A 20,691-nucleotide genomic window follows, 5' to 3' on the forward strand; every position below is an offset into this window, starting at 1 on the left:
GGCCATAATAAGAAATGTATAATTTTTGCCCTATGTGAAAAAGATGTCGGTTCATATGTCATTTACATGTACTGAGCAAAATGAAATCATTGGTGGATGTTTCTCAGACAAGGGTTACAAAATTGAAAAAGCATAAACTGTACATGCAGATCTGGCAGAGACACTTTCAGGTTACATCTTTCACTTGTAACCAGCTTATTTACTGTTACGACAAACAATTTTGTGTTGTCTACTTTAGTTTCAGGGGTATCTGCGACGACATCACATTCCTTTTGGAAGTTGATTTGTCCTCTTTAAATTTGTGTGCTCTCCATTGTGAGCTATGTAACACAGAACAGCTTCTATGGTCATTGGGTTTATTTGCCTATAAAGTGGGTTCTCTTCCAGAATGTAATGATGAATTGTCACAGTATGGGCCAGAAAACTTCAATAGCTGAATGGCTGAGAAGTTAAAGGAAGGCCAGGAAACTGCTGTGGAAAAGCATAACATCAAGAGTGCTTCATTTTCCGGCAAGTACAATGTACACCCTACACTGAAAGGTAATCATACATAAGATGTGGTCTGCATGTAAGCCTAGGTAGCCTCTCAGGCCAGAGCTTATCTCTGGTTTACTTTGAATGAAGTGGTTAGGAGTATTTCTTACTCCTTGCTGAATGGGATGCTAGCACATCGCAGGGTTAACCCCAGCATTAAATTCACCGATTTTGTCTCCATAACTATTTGCTGAATGATATCAACTATTACATGTAATATTGTGGAAACCTAGCCTGTTACTGCATCCATTGAATGGCCACAAGTGTCATTGGACCAAAAGGGTATTCAAACACTGCAGATACATTTTTTGAACCAAGAAGATTCACCTTTATAGTATAATATACCTTTATAATAATATTATACCTGATAATTTCCCATAAATTAAATACTCAGGGCAACAAAGCAATAATTGCAAAATTTATTAGTCACAAAGCCAAGACAAATCTCTACAGAGCTAGAACAAAACTTAAACACGTCAAACTGGCCGACCTCTTCCCCGACTCCTCTTACACAACGAAAGTACAGTCGACAAGGATCTTCATCAACGAAAACTTAACTTCCTATCATCGCCGCATCATGTCGAGAGCTAACGAGAAACGTAGAGATGGCAAGCTATTGAGCGCATGGTCGATGGACGGAACAATTTACGTGAAGACTTCGCCGAACGGGAAACCCATCAAAATCATCGAATTAGAGGACCTCGAGAATCTGTAGCCTGCTTTTAGAATTATTTTGGGAGAGGGGACGGACTCTGTTTGGAACTGTGACTTATCTCTTTACCCTACTTGCAAAAAGGTTTAGTTGTTCTCTTTTGTATTGTTGTGTGTATTTGTCTGTGTGCGTTGTCTGGATTGTCTATACTTTCATGAGTTTTTGTATTTTTTTTTTTCTCGTAATTTAATTCCTTTTTTTCTTTTCTATCATGTAATATGAATGCGGGTAGTTTGTCCAAATTTGATGTCTTATCATTGAACGTTCGGGGAATCAGAGATCAAATCAAGAGGAGGAGTATATTTTCATACCTAAAAGATCAAAAAGCAAACATTTATTTTTTACAAGAAACATATTCAGCACGAGCCGATGAAAATATTTGGAGAAAAGAATGGGGTGGCGAGCTATTTTTCTCACATGGCACCACGCATAGTGAAGGTGTGTGTATTTTAATTGATCCCTTTGTACAACCAAAAGTTGATTATTCTTATGCCGATGACTCGGGCAGAATAGTGCTTATTACAGTCACTCTTAATGGACAAAAACTATCACTGTGCAATATTTACGCACCTAATGACCAGGCTAATCAACTCCAATTCATGCAAGAGCTCAACAATTGCATAATCAATAAATCAGAGCTCACCTCGCTAATTGTCGGGGGAGACTGGAATTGTACTTTATCAAAAAAAGATAAGATCGGAGGTGCACCGTGGAAACTGTCCAGTTACCGTAATCTCATTCTGACAACAATGGAAATGTTTGACTTAGTGGATATTCAAAGAATGCGACATCCAAAGTTACGCAAATTCACGTACGAATCAAAATCTCTTAAACTTAAATCTAGGATTGACTTTTTCTTAATTGCAAAAAATCTCTCTGGGGATGTAAAGAATTCGGAAATTTACCATGCTATCGCACCTGACCATAACGCAATTTATATTTCGCTATCTTGGCCCAACAAACCTCCTCGGGGACCAGGACTCTGGAAATTTAACAACATCCTATTGAATGACATGCAGTATGTGAGAAAGGTTCGTGATACATATGCTCACGCGTGCAGTTATTATAGCCATGTGATGGATAAGAGGCTCTTTTGGGAGTTAATGAAAATGGAAATCAGATCTGCGACTATTTCCTTTTCCAAAAATAAAGCAAAATGCATCAGCAACCGAGAACAGGAATTAAGATGTAGAATAGACCAACTTGATGTTATTATCTGCGATAATTTTTCTTCTCCTTACATCGATGGAGTACTACGGGAGTATGATGGACTGAAAACGGAACTTAAGTCAATTTACGAAGAAAAAGGAAAACAGGCAATGTTTGGAACAAAATGTCGCTGGATAGAAAATGGTGAACGCCCAACAAAGTATTTTTTTTTTCAATCTTGAAAAAAGTAATTACAACAAAAAAACTATCAGTGAACTTCGATTACAAAATGATTCTATTACGCGCAACGAGACACTGATTCTAGAGCAAATTGAAGATTATTATAGAAACCTATATACCTCGGATTTAACCTTTTCTGAAACAGCTTATGACACATTCACTGAAAATGTTGAATCGCCTAAGCTTTCAGAGGACGTGCAAGGAATCTTGGAGGGTCCACTTACGTACGAAGAATGCAAAAAGATACTAGAAACCTTTCAGAATGATAAAGCACCGGGGGAAGATGGATTTACCGTTGAATTTTATACCTATTTTTTCGATCTTTTAGGAAACGATTTAATAGCAAGTTTTAACGAAGCGCACGAGAAAGGTGAACTCTCCATTTCACAACGAAGGGGAATAATTACTTTAGTTCCGAAAGAAGACGGGTCACTCCTAGATCTTTCAAACTGAAGACCGATTACTTTGCTTAATGTTGATCTTAAAATAGCGGCAAAAGCAATAGCAAAACGCATTGAACCGACACTACCAAACCTTATCCACTCTGACCAAACAGGCTTCGTAAAAGGGAGATACATTGGGGAAAATATCCGACTTATAAGTGACATAATGGAATATACGAATCTACAAAACTTACCTGGCATTCTAACCTCCCTAGACTTCCGTAAAGCTTTTGATTCGATTGAATGGCCCTTTATAATGAAAACTTTAGACCATTTTAATTTTGGTAGTGACATCAAGCGCTGGATTAAGATATTCTACACGAACACAGAAAGTGCGGTACAAAACAATGGTTTTATAACCAGTTGGTTTAAACAACCAAAAGGAGTTCGACAAGGTTGCCCACTCTCCCCTTATTTGTTTATTCTTTCTGCAGAGGTACTCTCAAATAAGATACGTCAGGATTCCAACGTGAGAGGAATCAAAGTCTTCGGTAAGGAAATCAAGCTGTCCCAATTCGCTGATGATACAACTCTATTCAATGTGGACATAGAATCTTTAGAAATGGCCTTGAAAATTGTTGGGGATTTCGAACGAATTGCTGGCCTGTCCTTAAATGTAAAGAAAACGAAGGCGCTTTGGTTGGGGAAATGGAAAAGTAATAGAAGTAAGCCTCTGGATTTAAAATGGTTCCACAGCCCCGTTAAGATATTGGGGATATATTTTTCGTATATAATATTAAAGAGAATAACGAGCTCAACTTCTACAAAAAGATCCAAAAGTTGCAAATTAAGCTGGATATGTGGAGTTCACGGGACTTGACAATATTTGGAAGAGCCATGTTAATTAAAACCTTGGGCATATCGCAACTTATTTATTCGGCCTCTAATCTGGATGTTCCCAAAGGAATTGTGGAAATTGTAAGAACAAAATCTTTTAAGTTCCTCTGGAAAAACAAAAAAGATAAAATAAAAAGATCAGGCCTTTACCAGGATCCAGACAACGGTGGAATACGCATGACCGACTTTGATATTATGTTAAAAGCCCTAAAACTCGCCTGGATCCCGAGACTGTTGCGGACTTCGGACAATAGTAATTGGTGTATTATTCCAGAGCACTATTTCAGAAGAAAGGGAGGGTTAAACTTTCTACTAAGGTGCAACTACAACACAAATTATTCTAAAGATCTCCCTCCCTTCTATAAGAAGATACTAGACTTCTTCAACGAATTAAAAACTCTTTACTTGTATGATCAAAAGCAGGAGTTAGTATTGTTTAATAACAAAGATATATTCGTGGACAGGAAACCCATCTTCCTTAGTGAATGGTTTAAAAAGGGTATTCTATCAATTAATGACCTATTGAATGAAGGTGGCAATTTTTTAACATTCTGCGAGTTTTGGGATAAATATTCCTGTGAATCCAATTTTTTACAGTATCATCAAGTTGTTAGTGCTATTCTGAAACGCTTAAGGTCTCTAGCCAAGTGCTCCGACATCATCAACAAATCATTTTTTACCGGAAATAATAATATCTTTTCCCTCAACGAATCAACACAAATTAATCTGCACAAGGCTAAGTCAAAGGACTTTTATAGTTTGCTTAACGTCAAGATTCACACCGAAGATCAAACGGGCCCTAAACGTTGGAGCGAAACACTCTCTTTAAAAAGGGACGTGTGGACTAAGATCTTTAAATCACTAAAAAATATTTGTAAGGAAACTAAACTCAAAGAGTTTCAATTTAAATTAATCCATAGAACGATAGTAACTAAGAAAGAACTATTCAGATTTGGTATTAAGGCGGACGATGAATGTCTATACTGTGGAGATAAAGATTCAATTGAGCACTCTTTTATCGAATGTATGTTTACCAAATTGTTTACCCAAAAAGTGTTGAGCTGGTTCAACCAAGTGAATGCGTGTCAAATTTCTCCTACCACAGAGGAGACCTTGTTCGGTATTACTTTAAGCTCCCACGACATAGCAATAATACAGAAATTCAACTACACCACCTTATTTATGCGCCATTATATTTATTCAAGCAAGTTAAATAGCCTGGCCATCTCCATTCAGGATTTTATCAGTAAGCTACACATTAAATACAAGCTTGAAAATTTGTCTTAATTAAATGTTTTAGTGAGAAGTACTCCTCCCTCCTCAAAGTCAATACACAGTATAACGTATTGTAAGTAACTGTATGTACAGCAAGTAACATAAGTAGAGTATTATATTGTCAGCAGTGTAAGTAGCCCGTATTGCAAGTAAATTTTCTGTAAGGAACTGTATTGAGTATTGTATTGCCAGCATAAGTGACCCGTATTGTAAGTAACGTAAGTATTGTAGAACTGTGTTTTGTAAATTAAAATTATTAAAAAAAAAAAAAAAATACCTGATAGTACTGACATGCCACCATGATAACTGGTCAACAGATTGAACCAAAATGTTGGATTTCAATGTTCCAAACCATACTCATGCTATTTATTTACTCCCGAATGGCAACATTAAAAGGGAATTCTTGGCAAACTTTGAGTCAATTGTCAGAAACTCATTGCTACATGAGAAGCACAAGACATTTTACCATGATCCTGAAGTTGCCAAGCTGGCTTTGCTGAACAAGGTTACCTTCTGCAGTGAATGATTAAGGTAACTGTAATTCAATTAATTATTTTACAGCTTGAATTTAACAATAATTGCTAAAAATAATTATAATTATCAACTAGTAAATAATGAGAATTGCATATTTAAGTATTTCATTTTCTTTTATTTATTTTCTAGTATTTTGAAGATGTCATTTCAAGTAATAAGTTCACAAGAGATTTTGGCAGCAGACAGGAGGAATTTCTCTAGCAGGATCAGGTATGTGTTTCTCAGATAAAATTGTTTATATTGGGGTTCCAAGGAATGGGGTACCAATTTTTAGGAACATAGATCTTTTGCACAAAACGATGAAAACTATGAGGCCATCGACAAATTAATTAAGAGAGGACGTTCACTGAATGAGTTTGTGGAGGACACTATCAAAAGGCGAACAGATTAGAATGTCTGACGACAACCGCGGAAAGCAAAGATTAACCGATTTTCATTTGAGACACTTTTGAAAAAATTATCTGATTAGCGCCGAGTGGAAGATAAATATGATTTAAATCACGCATCGATCCTCGTTAACTTATCGTTACGGTATAAAAATGACAAAGGGGGCTTGTAGGCATTTTTTTTCAAATTTAAAAAGATCAACCCAAAACCACAGCTATTGATTTTACCGTACAAGTGCATTACTACAGTATCCTACAAATGTAACAAAATGATGTATATCATCGTTAGCCATCCTGGCATGATATTCATTTCTATGCTAAACTGAATGATAGTTCAAGTAAGAAAATGTACGTATCTGTGTGAGTGTAAATATCAGTTGAACTGAATAAATCAGATTGTCTTTAGTTCAAAGTATCTCAGCCCGTTGAATATTATTCTAACTCTCTGACTTCAATAACCAGGCTGCACAGACGAAGTTAGCAGAAAACAATCAAAACCAATCAACCAAGAAATGTGAGTCTAACCTGGCAAGCAGCACTGCTACAAAGTAAAACAAAATAAAGCTTCGTGTCATTTTTTTTTTCCACCGGATATAGTTGTCGTTGTTGTTGTTTTTTTTTCATTTTACAGTTTGATAGGTTGACTTTGTCTTGGTTACATACACGTACTTAATACCCATGTATATTACTATTGTAATCTCCGAGTCTCAGGGAAGTTCACACAATTTTATGTCAACAGTCCCCTCTCATGTGCCAGCTGTGGAAGATATCATTCTGGCGAAAATCGACTGTTGCACTAAACGTTGTTTTAGTAAACTTCCAGGGGAGCAGGTCCGATCAGCCAGAGCGATGTTCACTTCAAAGTGTTCTGTGGATCAGAGACAATGGGTTCTAGATTATTTGAACACCCACAAGGAAGGGAAGACAGTTATTTATATCATTGGAAAAGACAGCAGCCTCTGTGAAAAGGCGTGGAGAAATTGTCTAGCTCTCGCTCGTACAAGGTACCAGAAAGTACATTTTCAGACTCCATCCTCTGAAAACAGAATCGTATACAGCATTTTTCTTGTTGATTACATTATCCCATCTGAACCAGGAGTTGCCTTCTACATGAGAAGCAAACAAACAGAAACAACAAACATCCAGACAAGCCAAACAGACATGGCAAACAGTGGGAACTGTTTTTCCCATAGCAACCATTCCATATTTGGAATGCAGGTTTACTGATCATGACATGTTCACCACTTGGTTTAATTGTGACTTGATTGCTGTACAAAATTATGTTCCAATATATTAAGATGAAAGATAAATTAAGCATCCTCAGTATTGTATTGATCCGTCGAAAAGTTTTGTTTTGATGATTATTAACGTTTTGTTCTTTGTTTTCCAAAAATTAACGCCTACAGATACTTTGCTATTTTGAGGATACGGAGGTCTGTTTTCATTGAGCATGGTAATAAGGGTATGGGCCTTAATACACAAATTCATGTCCAAGAAGCTAGAGCCTTTCTGTCTAATTATATGCACACCCTGGGAGACATGATGCCAGACAGCAATGAGATATGTACAAATTAGGGGCGTAAGTATTATTTTCACTTTGGTAGAGTGTAGACACACTGCGAACTTTTGCTGATGCGTGCGTATGGTAAATATGATTATTGTATACTTCCACCCATTTTAAACTTGCACACAAAGCCAAAATTGAGACCAATTTTTTTTCTACCCGTTTCTGAGAAACGCATAAATTCCTAGTAAAACTATATATAAAACATTCATTCATTCACTATACTACTAGATCAGACAAAATTTAAACCCTCATTTGCTACGTCTCATTTAGGTACATCTGCCAACTTGCCTTAAGAAAGAAGACATTTACAATGAAATGTGTGAAACTCTGAAGTCAAGGGACATAAAACCATGCTCTTTCTCTCATTTTAGGCGAGTATGGCCAAAAAATGTTAAAATCAGAAAGGTAACTATAGTTCTCAGGTTAACAAAGAGTAAACAATAACTGGAAAGGTAACTACAGTCCTGAGCGGAATTATCTGAAGTTGATGTTCTCAGTTTTTTGTTCAGTTTACAACTTGCATTCCATTTCTTATGTTTTTATTTGGTGCATGCAATGACCATGACCGCATTACTGGAAAGGCAGTTTTAAATAACGTGTTTATTAGTTATTTTACTTTTCACAGGAAAACAGGTTTACAAAGTGTACAAAGTGTTTAAGTTCAAAGAAGAGCTGCAAAAATCTGCAGATAAAAAGGAGCGACAGAACACGCGTCAAAAACACGATAAACATTTAAAAAAACAAAAGTGAGTACTTCAAAATAGGATACTTTACTGATATTCAATGGATCTTTATCAAGGGTACATTTCTCTACAACAGGTTTTCATTGCTCTTTTAATTATAAAATTTTTATAATTCGTGTAAAGTCTTGACACATTTTTCATATATTCAGTCATATATTGGTACAGAATGTTCGCAATGATCAGGAAATGCACTAGTTTAGCCTGTAAATACAGCGGGTACGAATGAGGGGTGGCTGTATTTGCAGGCTAGCACTAGTTTGAATCCAGATGTTTTAGAAAGATCGACAGTCATATTTCGGCCTCTCCAGGTCATCCAGTCCGTTCCGTTGAGATATATGCCTCAGGAGGAAACTGAGAAAACAATTGCAGATCTTAGTACACTCTTCCTATCGCATTGAGCGCCGTAATTGCATTTTTACGCTAAGTTGGAACTTTCTTGTGACTTGCTATTCCTTTATCTTGTGTGTAGAGGCAAGTACTTTCAGTGGATGACAGACCACGATGTAATCATGTGCAGGGAAGTGCTTCTGAGTGAACCCTACAAATTCAAGGTGAGGACCCCTGAAAGAGGGCAGTCATGGGAATCCCTTGCCCAGCAGCTCAACGGCATCCATCAGCCGAGCTTTAGAGTCACCACCAGATCCATACATGATCGTTTTCACTGCTATCGACAAAATATGCATAAAAATTGAGAATGGAAGAGAGGGCTTTGCGTGTTGAAGTGGAGCAGATGGAGCTCGATAACCTGTTGGAGGAAATTTTGGAGCAAGAAAATGACGCCAAGAAGGAATTAGACTCAAAAGACCTTGAAAAGAAGAGTAAGGCAGACAAGGAAAAAGCCACAGCAGAGGAAGTGAGGAAGCGACCAATGGAGAGAATGGCTAAGCCCTAAATTGATGATCAGGAGAACAAACAAAAGAAACCAAAGGTCAAACGAAGCACTCTTGATGCTATTGATTACTTGAGAGAGAGATCGGACAACAAAAGCGAGTACAGGAAACAGGAATTAGAAGTCAAGATGAGAGAAATACAGGTGCAAGCTGAAAAGCAACATCAAGCTTCCAAACAACAGCAGACTATGTTTTCAGCAATGATGGCTCACAAGCAGCAGCAACAACAGAGCCAGCAGAATTTGCAAGCATTGTTAGTGGCACAACAGCAGCAGCAAAGCAAGCTTCTGATGGCATTCATGGAAAACAACAAGAAAGAATGAACTCTTTAAACTTAGTTCAAGGCTGTGAGTAACATTTTGTCATGAGCCATTTTGTAAACATTGAGTTACATTGCACTGAGTTGAACCCCTACTAGCAGGGGTCTCTTTTTATAGTTTTACATTTTACTATCAGGAAAGGTGGGCTTTGCTGGCAGTTAGATATGAATTGTGTTAAATGAACTAAACAAGGAAACAGTTGTTGGTTAAGGACAATTTAGTTTACCCATGCATCCCATTTTGGGTCCAAAGGTTGCATTTTGTTATAGATTAAGGTTATTGCACGGAAGTGCTTGCAGTGTTGTATGTATTTGAAAGTTTTGATAATAAAGTTGTTTTTTACATTTGTATTGGCTGTTTGTGCCTTAAATCAGTGACTTTTCTCATTTAAAACTGGAGGAGAGGCCAAATTCTGAGAGGTGCCATTAAATACATTGCTTTTGACTCTGCACTGCATTCAGTAATGTTTTTCCTTTATTGAAAATTTCACAATTCTTCATTTCCTTTTTATATCTAGTACTCAGTTCATAAGCATCTTTCTGAACTTCATACATGTACAATTAAGTCATGTGTTTTGAACAAAACTGGCTTAATTAGCTAATGAATTGGAACCATTCAAAAAGACCTGTTTTGATGCATGTGATCCATTACCTATTGTCAACTTTGGACAACTACAATGCAAGTAGATAAATAAGAATCCAGCAAAAGAAATGAAAATAGGTATTTCTTTTGTAAAAGAACCCAATTTATTCCAAAACAGTTAACATTGGCTTCATATCTTATAGTATCAGCCACAGTTGCTAGTAACCTGTTCACACCATTTCCTAAGCAAAATAATCCTCAAGTCTTGGTGGTATGAGATCAAAAAAAGTTTGTCAGGTTTCCATACAAACATGTCAGTGCATTTCGAAGTATCACGGAAACTACATACATTTTCCCAACACTGTTTAGAAAAAGTTTCAAATTTTTTTTGAAGTCATTGAATTTAAAGGAGTTTACTACATCTCCAAATAGCCACTCTACTGAGCTCCTAATGGCACTCATTCTACGATTGTATTCTTCCATTTGAGGAGTGAGCACACCATACTCGAAGGGTCCTTGAAGGTGTATTCTGAGCAGATAAGCTGGGTCGCCATAGACACAGAGTGGCTGGCCAGCTGGATTAAAGGCAAACTGCTCTAAGTCATGAAGTAATCTTGAGTCAGCGAGCCATGCCAGCATCATGTTTTCTCCCTTCTAAAACGAGACAGATTATGATTATATCAGCTGTCGTGTGAAATAGATGAATAGATAAAACATCGAGGTATATTTTAGTCAAGGAGGGAGGGGGTACGGACTAGAGTCAGGATTTGAGGGTGATTTTGTTAACTGTTGCAGGCAGAGGGGGTGGACGTCTATGCATGGGGGACTTGCAAAATATTTGCATTCAAGGGAACTTTTATTTTCTAACATTATTCTTGGTCAAATTACTTTTACAATAAAGAGGATATGCCCTACATGAGGGGAAAATGAAGTTTCAAAGCAAGTGAAGCCTCCACCCTGGGAGTTGCATATAAAATAAACAGAAGTAACAAGCATCCTAAGCAGTCAAAATTGTCTTCAGTAATATAAGCTAATTTTAAATAACTTACCAACTGGGCCATATAAATTTCCTATCATACGGTTAGGCAGTGCAATGCTTTGAAATTTAAGGGTGTGGACCCGCTTATGCCCATTGTAAAGAATCCCTTGGTGTTCTCCAGGGCGCGCAATGGGTCTGACCGTGCCATCAATAAACCCAAAGCAGTTTTCCAACGGAGTCCCCTTGGCTGTTTTTGCATCAACATAGGTTTGGAGGTTCGCATGACTAAGAATATCATGATTCCAGTTTAGTAGCTTGTGTCCATGGGTATCATAAATGTAGTTAAGCATTTGGTTGGTAATCATACTGACAACTGGCACTGGTTTAGCAAACCTGTAAATCATATCTCCATATCTACAAGGATAAGACATGCGCTTGAGTAGCATGCAAAGGGCTTCAATGCCATCACAAACAGACCGTTGGTTGCAGGTTATGGTGTCTGGAATCTGTAGAACGTTTGATAAAGCTCGTACATCTCGTTTACGAAAACGGAAGTCTGACGCACTTTCTGATTCATCGAGCTCATCCAGGTCAAAGGCTGTGTAACAATCGTATGGAAAATCCGGGTCTCTCAAAGAATAAAGGTCATAAAGAACAATAAGTTCTTCATCATCAATCAAACCATCGTCATGGCTGATAAGAAGCAAATTGCAAACATCTTTGAATGCCATAAAGCGACAAAACGTATCCTGATTTATCGTGAGTAAAAATGTCGTCGTCTAGCAAAAGAACACGGCTGCTTGACTTTCAGTTTTCCCACCGAAAAAGAAAACGTCTCCCCAGTCTTTCTTGGATATGGAACGTCGTCGTCCAATTCATTGTCTATGCTTAAGTTCCCTAATAATAATAATGAATAATAATAATAATAATAATTACTATTTTTATTATTGGCATTCAATGTTCACATGTTAAGATGCAAGAGAGAGAAGTACTACAAACATGGTAACAAAGCCAGGAATAATCCCACAAAGTATATGTCAATTATTGTGTAAGTATTACCAGTAAGATATATGTTAGTTTGACATGATTATTATTCCAACAAGCATCAAGTGATAATTGTCATTCAAAAAACTAAGATCAATATGATGTTCTGTTACAAAACCAGATGATGAAGTGGAAATAATCATGATAACTTTAACGCTTTCAGGCTTAGCTTAGAGACACACATACATTACGTACAAATAAGGTGTTTTTCTCTTTGTAGGAATGGACCATAATAAAACTAGTATTCCTCATTTCCGTGGTACCAAAAGTGCTGGGATCTCTACATCAGCTGAGGACTCATATCGTAGGAGTGATTGTACATGGGAAAGGAACTGAAACTTATGTAGCTGAAGGACAGCAATGGCCCCAAGACACCAACTTAAGGCGGGGGTCTACCTGAAATTTGGTGGAAAAATGGAAAAAAAATTTTCATTGGAATACACATCTTTTACTATTTACCTTTCCATTGACAAATGAATTTTTTGACTATTTTTAATAATTTAACGTCAGCGAGGCACTTTATTGGACGAGGTGATCTATAAAAATCGCGTTGCCATGGCAACGGGAATGATAACTTTTGTTTTTCTCTTGTTTACTACCTCTTGAATCCCCAAGAAAGCGCGAAAATCGAACCACTGTCAAATAGGGCATTCTGTTACCTCTTACATGAAGTGGGGTATTGCCAATTGCATTATGGTATAGAATTTTAGCTGTGGGAGCATTGGAGGTCGGAGTATAGACATATAGGAATATTTTTGGTTGAATATGGCTGGGAAAAGGCATAGAAGTCGTTTCAGAAAAACACGGAAAGGAAAAGGGTTTAGTGGGGTTCCTTGGTACGCAAAATTGCTGGAAAAACCAGTGTTGGAAGAGGATGAAATTGCTCGCTCAAAACCGGAGATGCCCCACGACAGTCACGAGGAGTTATTGGAAACAAGTGACATGGAAGGCTCAGACACGGAGCTTGATCAACCAGAGAGTGCATCTAGAAAGAAGATGAAGCTGTACAACTCCAAAGATGACAGTTCTGAAAGCTCAGAAAGCGAAACAGAAACTAAGAAAACTAAATTAGTGGAGGCAGAGGATGGTTACAGACTGGTCCATTTGAAGAACTTATCTTCAGTCCTTTCCAATGTGCACAGATGCGAGGAAGGTGAGTAAAGCAACGTGAAACTTGTAGGACAGTTTATTTAACCAAATGTGTTTGAAATTGAAATTATAAATATAAATGTATGTAAGCAAATTTTATATATTTTAAAAATTATTGTGCATTAGTATTGTGGGGGCAGTGGGTATAGGGGGTATATGACAATAAAATTTTTGGTTGCTTTTACATTTTTGAAGAATGTATCTGTTTTTCAAATACACTATAATTGGTTTTAGGGAATCTGACTATTGAAGAGAACACTGGTAGGCGTGCAGGGCTGATGTCTGATCTTTCCATATGCTGTGATGGTTGTGATGAAGACACCACATTACACACCTCAGTCAACATCTCCAAAAGAGGAAAGTCATTTGACGTAAACAGAAGGGCTGTCTACCACTCAATTGAGACTGGTTGTGGTTACGAAGGATTTGCATCATTCTGCAGTATTATGAACATGCCATGTCTGTCTAAGAGGGCCTATTACAAGCAGGTGGAGACTATTTTAGATGTCTTAGAAAGTGTGACCAAAGAAGAACTCTTGAGTGCAGGCCAGAAGCTTCGAAAGCTTATCACGGAGGAGAATGGAGAGTCTGATACTGGAAATGTTATAGATGCGGCAGTAAGTTTTGATGGCACGTGGGCCAAAAGGGGCTTCACCTCATTGACAGGTGTGGTTTTTGTGGTTTCAGTGGACACAGGTGAGGTACTAGATTACCATGTTTTGTCAAAAGCATGTCAAAAGTGTGCATCGAAGAAAAGTCAGTGTGAAGACGACAATGAGCGATTTGAAGAGTGGAGAAGAGAACATTTGGCATCCGGGGAATGCGATATAAATTTTAAAGGGAGTTCACCAGCAATGGAAGCTGAGGGAGCTGAAATTCTGTGGAAGAGATCCATAGAGCTGCATAACATTCGGTACAAATGGATGGTATCAGATGGGGACAGTAAAGCGTTCAATGCTGTTGAGAATTTGTACAGCAGTGATTGCAAAGTTGTAAAGCTTGACTGTGTAGGCCATGTCCAAAAGAGGATGGGAAAACACCTCCTGAACCTAAAATCTCGAACAAAAGGAAAACTTGAGGATGGAAAGCCCATTGGTGGTCATGGCCGGCTGACTGAAGGCAAGATAAAACAACTTCAAAAGTATTATGGCTTGGCTATCCATCAAAACACTCTCTCAAAAGCAAATCCCTCAGAAAGGGAAGTAGATGTTGCTGTGTATGCAATGAAAAAGAACATTGTTGCCATACTACATCACAGTGTCAAATCAGACAATCCTACAAAGCAACATAGATTCTGTCCAGTGGGAGAGAACTCATGGTGCAAGTGGCAACAGGACCAGGCAACAGGCACAAAAACATACAAAGGAGATGACTGTTTGCCAGTGGTGTTTTTGGAACTGTTGAAACCAACATTTCTTACTCTCAGTGACTCCAAGCTTCTTGAGAGATGTGTAAGGGGAACAACCCAAAACCCCAATGAGTGCATTAACTCAATGGTTTGGGTCAGGTGCCCAAAACATAAGCACCGTGGAGCCAAAGTGGTGCGCTGTGCAGCTGCATCTGCAGTATGTCACTTCCATAAAGGAGCAGAAAGCAGAAAGAAAATTATGGAAAGACTTTCTATTCCACATGGGTCCTATACAAGCAGCTTAATACACATCAAGGACAAGAAGAGACTTTGTAAGGCTGATAGCCAGGCAACAACAAAAGAGAAGAAGCGTCGCCAGGGCCTATCACTTGTTCGCACAAGGCGGGAAGAAGCCCTCCGTGAGATGGAGGGCATCACTTATGAGGCCAGTGGCTTTTAATTTACTTCCCCAGACTCAAATAATGAGAACATGTACTGTTTGACACTTATTGGGAACACAGTTTGATTGATACTGTCTTTTATTTGTGTTTATTGACTTTAAAGCACTATTTCTTAAAATGTCGATATTCTGCCTTTGAGCAAAGATATCTCAAGATGGATTTGAGATATTGAGCTGAAATTTTCAAGGTAAATACTTCTTAGTGTGTTGATGGTAATAAGCGATGGATTTTGTGGTAGGAGTTAAAGTAAAGAAATTGTTGAGCATCAAAAATTCAAATTTTACCTAATTTTGATCTTGTAACTTGATACTATTGCTTTTTTGTGCAAATTTACAACTGAGCAAATCCCATCGCTTATTACCACTAACAGTATGTATTCTGTAAGATAATATGAAAAACACACAGTTTTCTGTAGCCCAGAATGAGATATCTTTGCTCAACTACACATCAGTCATGCACAGCAGGCGGCAGTTTGACCAGCCCGTGTCACGTGATACATGCAAGGGGTGTCACTAAAACAGCAAATTTTATAATCTTTGATTAAATAGCTTTCCAATGATATATAGTTGTCTGTGGTTTGGAATTATATCCTGACTGGTATAAGAGTTCAAAAAAGTTGCATTTTTTCAGGTATACCCCTGCCTTAACACTTACTGTGCTGCTCAAGGTAATCGCTAAACACAAGACTACACAGGATGTAATCTACCTGCAAATGGACAACTGTTGCAGAGAGAACAAGAATAAGTGGGTCCTTTGCTTTTGTTTCCTACTTGTGAAAATGAAGCTCTTTAAAATGTAAGCAGTAGAAATACCTGCTAATTACTTCTTAAACTTTCATTGGCTTTTCCATTACTACTGCAATTTATTGCTATTTAATGGCAACCTACAGGATAAAAGCCATCCAATTAAAAGGAAATTGACCACCTCCCCCCCTCCAAAAAAAAAATTGCATTAGGATGGTCTGTAAAATTTATTGTGACTTTGCTGGCATGTGCTAACGTTGCTCCATTTAATAGCTGTGATAAAAAAATGTCTTTATTGCAATAAGACCTTTCCTTTCGGCTTATTCACATACGTTCCTTAAAAAAGGACATTTCTGTTGATTTTCATTTGCTTATTTGTGTGTTTGTTTGTTTCCAGATTAAAATTGGATTTTTAATGGTGGGACACACTCATGAGGATATTGACCAATTGTTCTCCTGCACTGCAAGAATCCTAAACAAGTTCAAAGTCCTCACGCTATCACAACTGCTTTAGAAAGTCAAGCAAGTTAATAGAAAAGACCCCGTTGACACAGAAATGCTTGACCATCTTTACAATGTACGAGACTGGATAGATGGGTTCATTCCTGACCTTCACGGGCACCTAAAGTCATACCAATTTAACTTCAAAGTTGAAGGGGAAGGAGTGCGATTTTCGTACAAGAAGAGATCCACATCGACAGAGCGGATCTCGGTTGATCAATCAAGATTCTCCATCTTTGAAGATCTTCCAACTGGTCAATCGGGAATGGTCGCATCGTCATTTGAGGAAATGAAAGTTCCTCTGTTTAGCAGACACCTGAGGGATACTTATTCTAATTGGATGCCAGATGAGTGTACTGAGGAGTGGGAAGATTGGATTAAGAAAACTCAAGAGGAAATCAACAGTCAGAACACAACAGGTAACCAAGATGTATACCATAAAGATGGAAATAGCAAAGATAAAAACAGAACCTCTCGTAAACGACCACTTAACAGATAATTTAGGAGACACTTGGATAATCAGGTGTTGCAACATTATCATACCCCTGGCTAGTGAAAGAGACGGAAATTTCTCAGTGGGAAAATCCGTATTTTTTTTTTCACAAAATTGACTTTTCTTGTGAATAAAACATTGCATCGGCATTGGTGCATGGGGCCAGTATTTCCCTACATTTACCATATGCTAATGTGGCAAAATATCGACCCAATGTGCATGGTATAAGCTCTCGTAAGCAACCACCTAGAATTGACATTTTGGGTGGTCGCTTACAGAAGGTTCGACTGTATTTCAATTTTTCTGTTTACTTTTTCCAAAGCTTTCGTAGGTGGATGGCCTTTGGAATCACTATTGTCAACTGCCAGAGTGGAGCTGTGTGAAAGAGAAGCACAAAAAGATGAAGTTGAGAACAGCGACTCGATCACCTAGAGGTAAGCCAATACACAGAAACGTTGTTATGGCAAATCACCCTTGCTAATCATTTTAAATGACTATTGAGAAGGTATCTCAGTGTTCAATGAGTGGTGATTCTAGTTTAGATGAAATTTTAAAACAGGAATGCAATGTATAATCCACATTTATTTATTACCCTTTGCTTTCTTGAAGAAAGCACAGTGTGGTTCTTTTCTGGTGAGTGTCAAATTGAAAGTTATGATCTGTGTTTATGTTTGTTTTTTATCTCAGATCTACATTGGACCATACCAAAATCCTAGAAGACAATGAAACCAGGCACTGGACAATGCTGCAGACTGTACCACCCAAAACATTGAAGAAGACACTGCAGTTCCATTCCTGGCCCCTGTCGACATGGACCAACTTTTGGTTGGCCATTACGTGGCAGTGAACATTGAGGAGTGGAGGAACCAACCGTTAATTGGACAGGTGGAAAAAATAGGACAACCTATGGTTACCATTCACTGGCTCGATGGCTCTTACAACGGAACATTTCGGGATTCCTACGTTGGAAGTGGTGCCAACAGAAAACCACGGACAGAAAATATTGATAAAAGTCAAATAGTGATGATAGGAGTCCAGTTTTCTAATAGCAGAAGAATAAGGAGAGAAGATACTGAAGAACGTAAAGCCAGATATAGTATTCTAGATAATGAAGAGTGACACTGTACAGAAACGTACCGTTTACTTCCACCTCAGGACCTCCTTTAACGTTTAAAAAACGTCCTGTAATTTCAGTTTCATAAACGTTGTATATATGTAAATACAGTTAGAAAATTTTATCCATGTGAATGAGCTTCTGATTACAAAAACCTTAAAACTGTCCTGCAGAGTAACATTCATTCATCAGATATGAAGTATAACTTTCATACCTTTGAGGTATAACATCCATACCTTAGATCTGTAGTATAACATCCATACCTTGGATCTGTAGTATAACATCCATACCTTAGATCGATCCAAGTTTCTGACAATCAATTCAAAAGTAAACTCGTAGTGGTGTTTGTATTGGTGACCCATACTAAATAATCTACTACAATTTTGTAAATCCAAATACCGTGTTTTAAAGTATCATGGTAGTTCTGTAAAGTAAAAAACACGATAAACAATAGATATACAAAATTGTTGTATTTCAGTACATGAAATTTTGTCATTTTGTATGAAGTTGAAATGAAGTACAAGAAAATCCCTCAAAAATGGCATCTAGACCATTCATAAATGAGAACCTGATCAAGTTCGTTTTTAAAGATCAGATGTTGTAATATACCTTTCACTTGTGACAAAACAGAAAGATCATGGGCAACTATTTGGTGTCTCCAGTCACCAACATATACTCTACTAACCAGTAAGACATTGTCTGTTGAACTGTAATCCACATGGTTCATCACATTTTGTTCTTCCGTCCTTCCATCTTGTAGCTCGAAGTGACTGATTCATTCCAGAACATTCAAGGCAATTGGGACAACATTAGGTCAAATTCGAAGAAACACTTAATGGATCCCAAAGTATGACATCATGTACCACATAATCTTCAGGATTACTGGATGGTGGCCTTCTTTGATCACCCCTGATAACCACACCATGTCGCAACCATATCAAATTTGCATGCAATTCAGATGAAATGAATGCTAAAAACAAGCTGTATAAATCTGTAACTTGCTTCCGAAATTGGCACGTTGTAGGCGTAGGAGCAGCCCCAGATCTTGAAAACCACTAAAAGACACAACTTTAGTAAAACACTTCATTTTTTGGGATAAAACAACGAATTTATCAACCTGAACGACACTCACTTGATCTAAAACTAAAGAGGAATACTGCTGGTATACATGAGCCTGCACCCTCTGCCCCTCTCACTTTTGACTTCTGCTTGAACTCTAACTTGAACCAGAAATGAAAAATATTACTTGTAACCAGGAGAACCACGAGGAATCACGAGGAATCACAAGAACCATAAGAACCACAAGAACTAGAGAAATACCGCGAACTACACAATTACCATGGCTAAAGGTTATGTCATGTGAAGTCGACTCATGACGTCAGCTGTGGCTACTACACCAGAGATCCGCTGGGAATTTTTATTATGTTCATTCTGGCCATGGGCCAGTTGGGTCACTTAGGCCATTTGAGATTGTCAGGCCAGCTGGGATATTGGTCACGCAATTTTTGTAACTGGTACACGAGAACACAACCGCTTCCTTGAAGAAGTCTTTGTGAAATTCCTCGCATGATTACGTCCATGGTTTGACGCTCACGCAGCTGGCATGCAACAACTTCAACAAAACAGCTATTCCCCGCAGAAAGGTCCTTGCTGAAGGTTTGAAGAAGACAAACCAGGCAAACAAAGAACTTTCAGCTTTTTTCCTGGTGTGGATTTCTTAGCAGGACTTGAAAAAGCCCTCAAAGTTTCTCAAAGGTTCTCTCTCCTACTCGCGGGATGGTGTGTACTATGTCTCACACGAATTTAGTCCGCCAATTGTATTCCCAGGTTAACAACCTTGGTAGGAATTTCCCCAAGCAAGTTTGCTATTTGTGTGGCCTGCAGGAAGATCTTCACCAGAGAGATTTGCCGAATGCTGTCACAAAGAAAATTTTCAAGGGAAAGTGAACGTTTATATTACAGGCAATTTTCAGAGTTTGCCATTGAAGATCATTTCTTCGTGATGGTCACTGGAATCCTGGGAACAGAGGTAATCCTATCTATGGACTTCTAATCAAAATCATGCAGAAATTTCAACAAAGAAGCTACACAGACGAAAGTCAACAAAGATCTTATCTTTCTTCTTTAAACTGTAAAGCACGTTTAAAACTTTAAGGGCACTTGGCTAGTCGTTCCCATTAAAAGCTCCAGTTTGTCTAGACAGGATCAGCATGTTTATAGATAAAAGCTTGTCTTCACGGCTCATTTTCAACATGACGAACTGTAAGATTGAGTCGTAATAAATATTTTAAAAAACTTTAACTAGACATGGCTTTCAATAGTTTTAGAGCAGCACTTGCTTCCAGGGTCAAATCTCAAGATCAGGTTTAATGCACTCTTGTCCAGATTTGCGTTTCGGCCATGAGAACGTGCAACTTCTTGGCAGGAATTTCTATGCAAGAATTTTTTCTCGGTTAGAATTTAGTTCTACCCAGGAATACTACCAAGATTATGCTTCCCAGTAGGATTCTCGTCAGGATGCCAGAGGATATTTTTTCTTGGCAGGATCCTGGCGCGTACAGATTTCTTCACGGGATTCTTGCTGATACGCAGCGGGAATTTTTCCTGGGAAGGATCCCGCCAGAAAAACGGGCCACCTCAGCAGGAT

General features: G+C 38.1%; 2 protein-coding genes, 2 long non-coding RNA genes and 2 pseudogenes across 4 annotated transcripts; 4 read left to right on the plus strand and 2 right to left on the minus strand.

The window, feature by feature from the left end:
- Window positions 1-270: 270 nt before the first annotated feature.
- Window positions 271-5,712, minus strand: LOC149117095 (uncharacterized). Its single transcript, XR_016205556.1, has 2 exons — window positions 5,468-5,712; window positions 271-898 (listed from the first exon to the last, which is right to left on the minus strand). It is a non-coding gene; the product is annotated as an uncharacterized LOC149117095 (long non-coding RNA).
- Window positions 1,468-4,051, plus strand: LOC149117096 (uncharacterized). Its single transcript, XR_016205557.1, has 2 exons — window positions 1,468-3,005; window positions 3,513-4,051. It is a non-coding gene; the product is annotated as an uncharacterized LOC149117096 (long non-coding RNA).
- Window positions 5,713-6,788: 1,076 nt separating the features above from the next.
- Window positions 6,789-9,771, plus strand: LOC110043792 (uncharacterized; annotated as a pseudogene).
- Window positions 9,772-10,086: 315 nt separating this feature from the next.
- LOC149117097 (uncharacterized) lies at window positions 10,087-12,208 on the minus strand (annotated as a pseudogene).
- Window positions 12,209-12,897: 689 nt separating this feature from the next.
- Window positions 12,898-15,754, plus strand: LOC149117098 (uncharacterized). Its single transcript, XM_089282774.1, has 2 exons — window positions 12,898-13,388; window positions 13,619-15,754. The coding sequence occupies exons 1-2, from the start codon at window positions 13,001-13,003 to the stop codon at window positions 15,190-15,192; spliced, it is 1,962 nt and encodes a 653-aa protein (XP_089138900.1). The 5' UTR covers window positions 12,898-13,000; the 3' UTR covers window positions 15,193-15,754.
- Window positions 15,755-16,358: 604 nt separating this feature from the next.
- Window positions 16,359-17,670, plus strand: LOC149117099 (uncharacterized). Its single transcript, XM_089282776.1, has 3 exons — window positions 16,359-16,856; window positions 17,253-17,364; window positions 17,618-17,670. The coding sequence occupies exons 1-2, from the start codon at window positions 16,493-16,495 to the stop codon at window positions 17,360-17,362; spliced, it is 474 nt and encodes a 157-aa protein (XP_089138902.1). The 5' UTR covers window positions 16,359-16,492; the 3' UTR covers window positions 17,363-17,364; window positions 17,618-17,670.
- The last annotated feature ends 3,021 nt before the right edge of the window (window positions 17,671-20,691 follow it).

This window comes from Orbicella faveolata, unplaced genomic scaffold, assembly GCF_042242905.1.
Source record: "Orbicella faveolata isolate gen_17 unplaced genomic scaffold, um_ofav_v1 contig_12, whole genome shotgun sequence".
Taxonomy (NCBI): Eukaryota; Metazoa; Cnidaria; class Anthozoa; order Scleractinia; family Merulinidae; genus Orbicella; species Orbicella faveolata.

Coding starts and splice junctions, on each gene's coding strand:
- LOC149117099 (XM_089282776.1), top strand. CDS start 16,493: ATGCTTGACCATCTTTACAATGTACGAGACTGGATAGATGGGTTCATT. Junction 16,857..17,252: donor CAACAGTCAGAACACAACAG/GTAACCAAGATG, acceptor CTTTTTCCAAAG/CTTTCGTAGGTGGATGGCCT.
- LOC149117098 (XM_089282774.1), top strand. CDS start 13,001: ATGGCTGGGAAAAGGCATAGAAGTCGTTTCAGAAAAACACGGAAAGGA. Junction 13,389..13,618: donor TGTGCACAGATGCGAGGAAG/GTGAGTAAAGCA, acceptor AATTGGTTTTAG/GGAATCTGACTATTGAAGAG.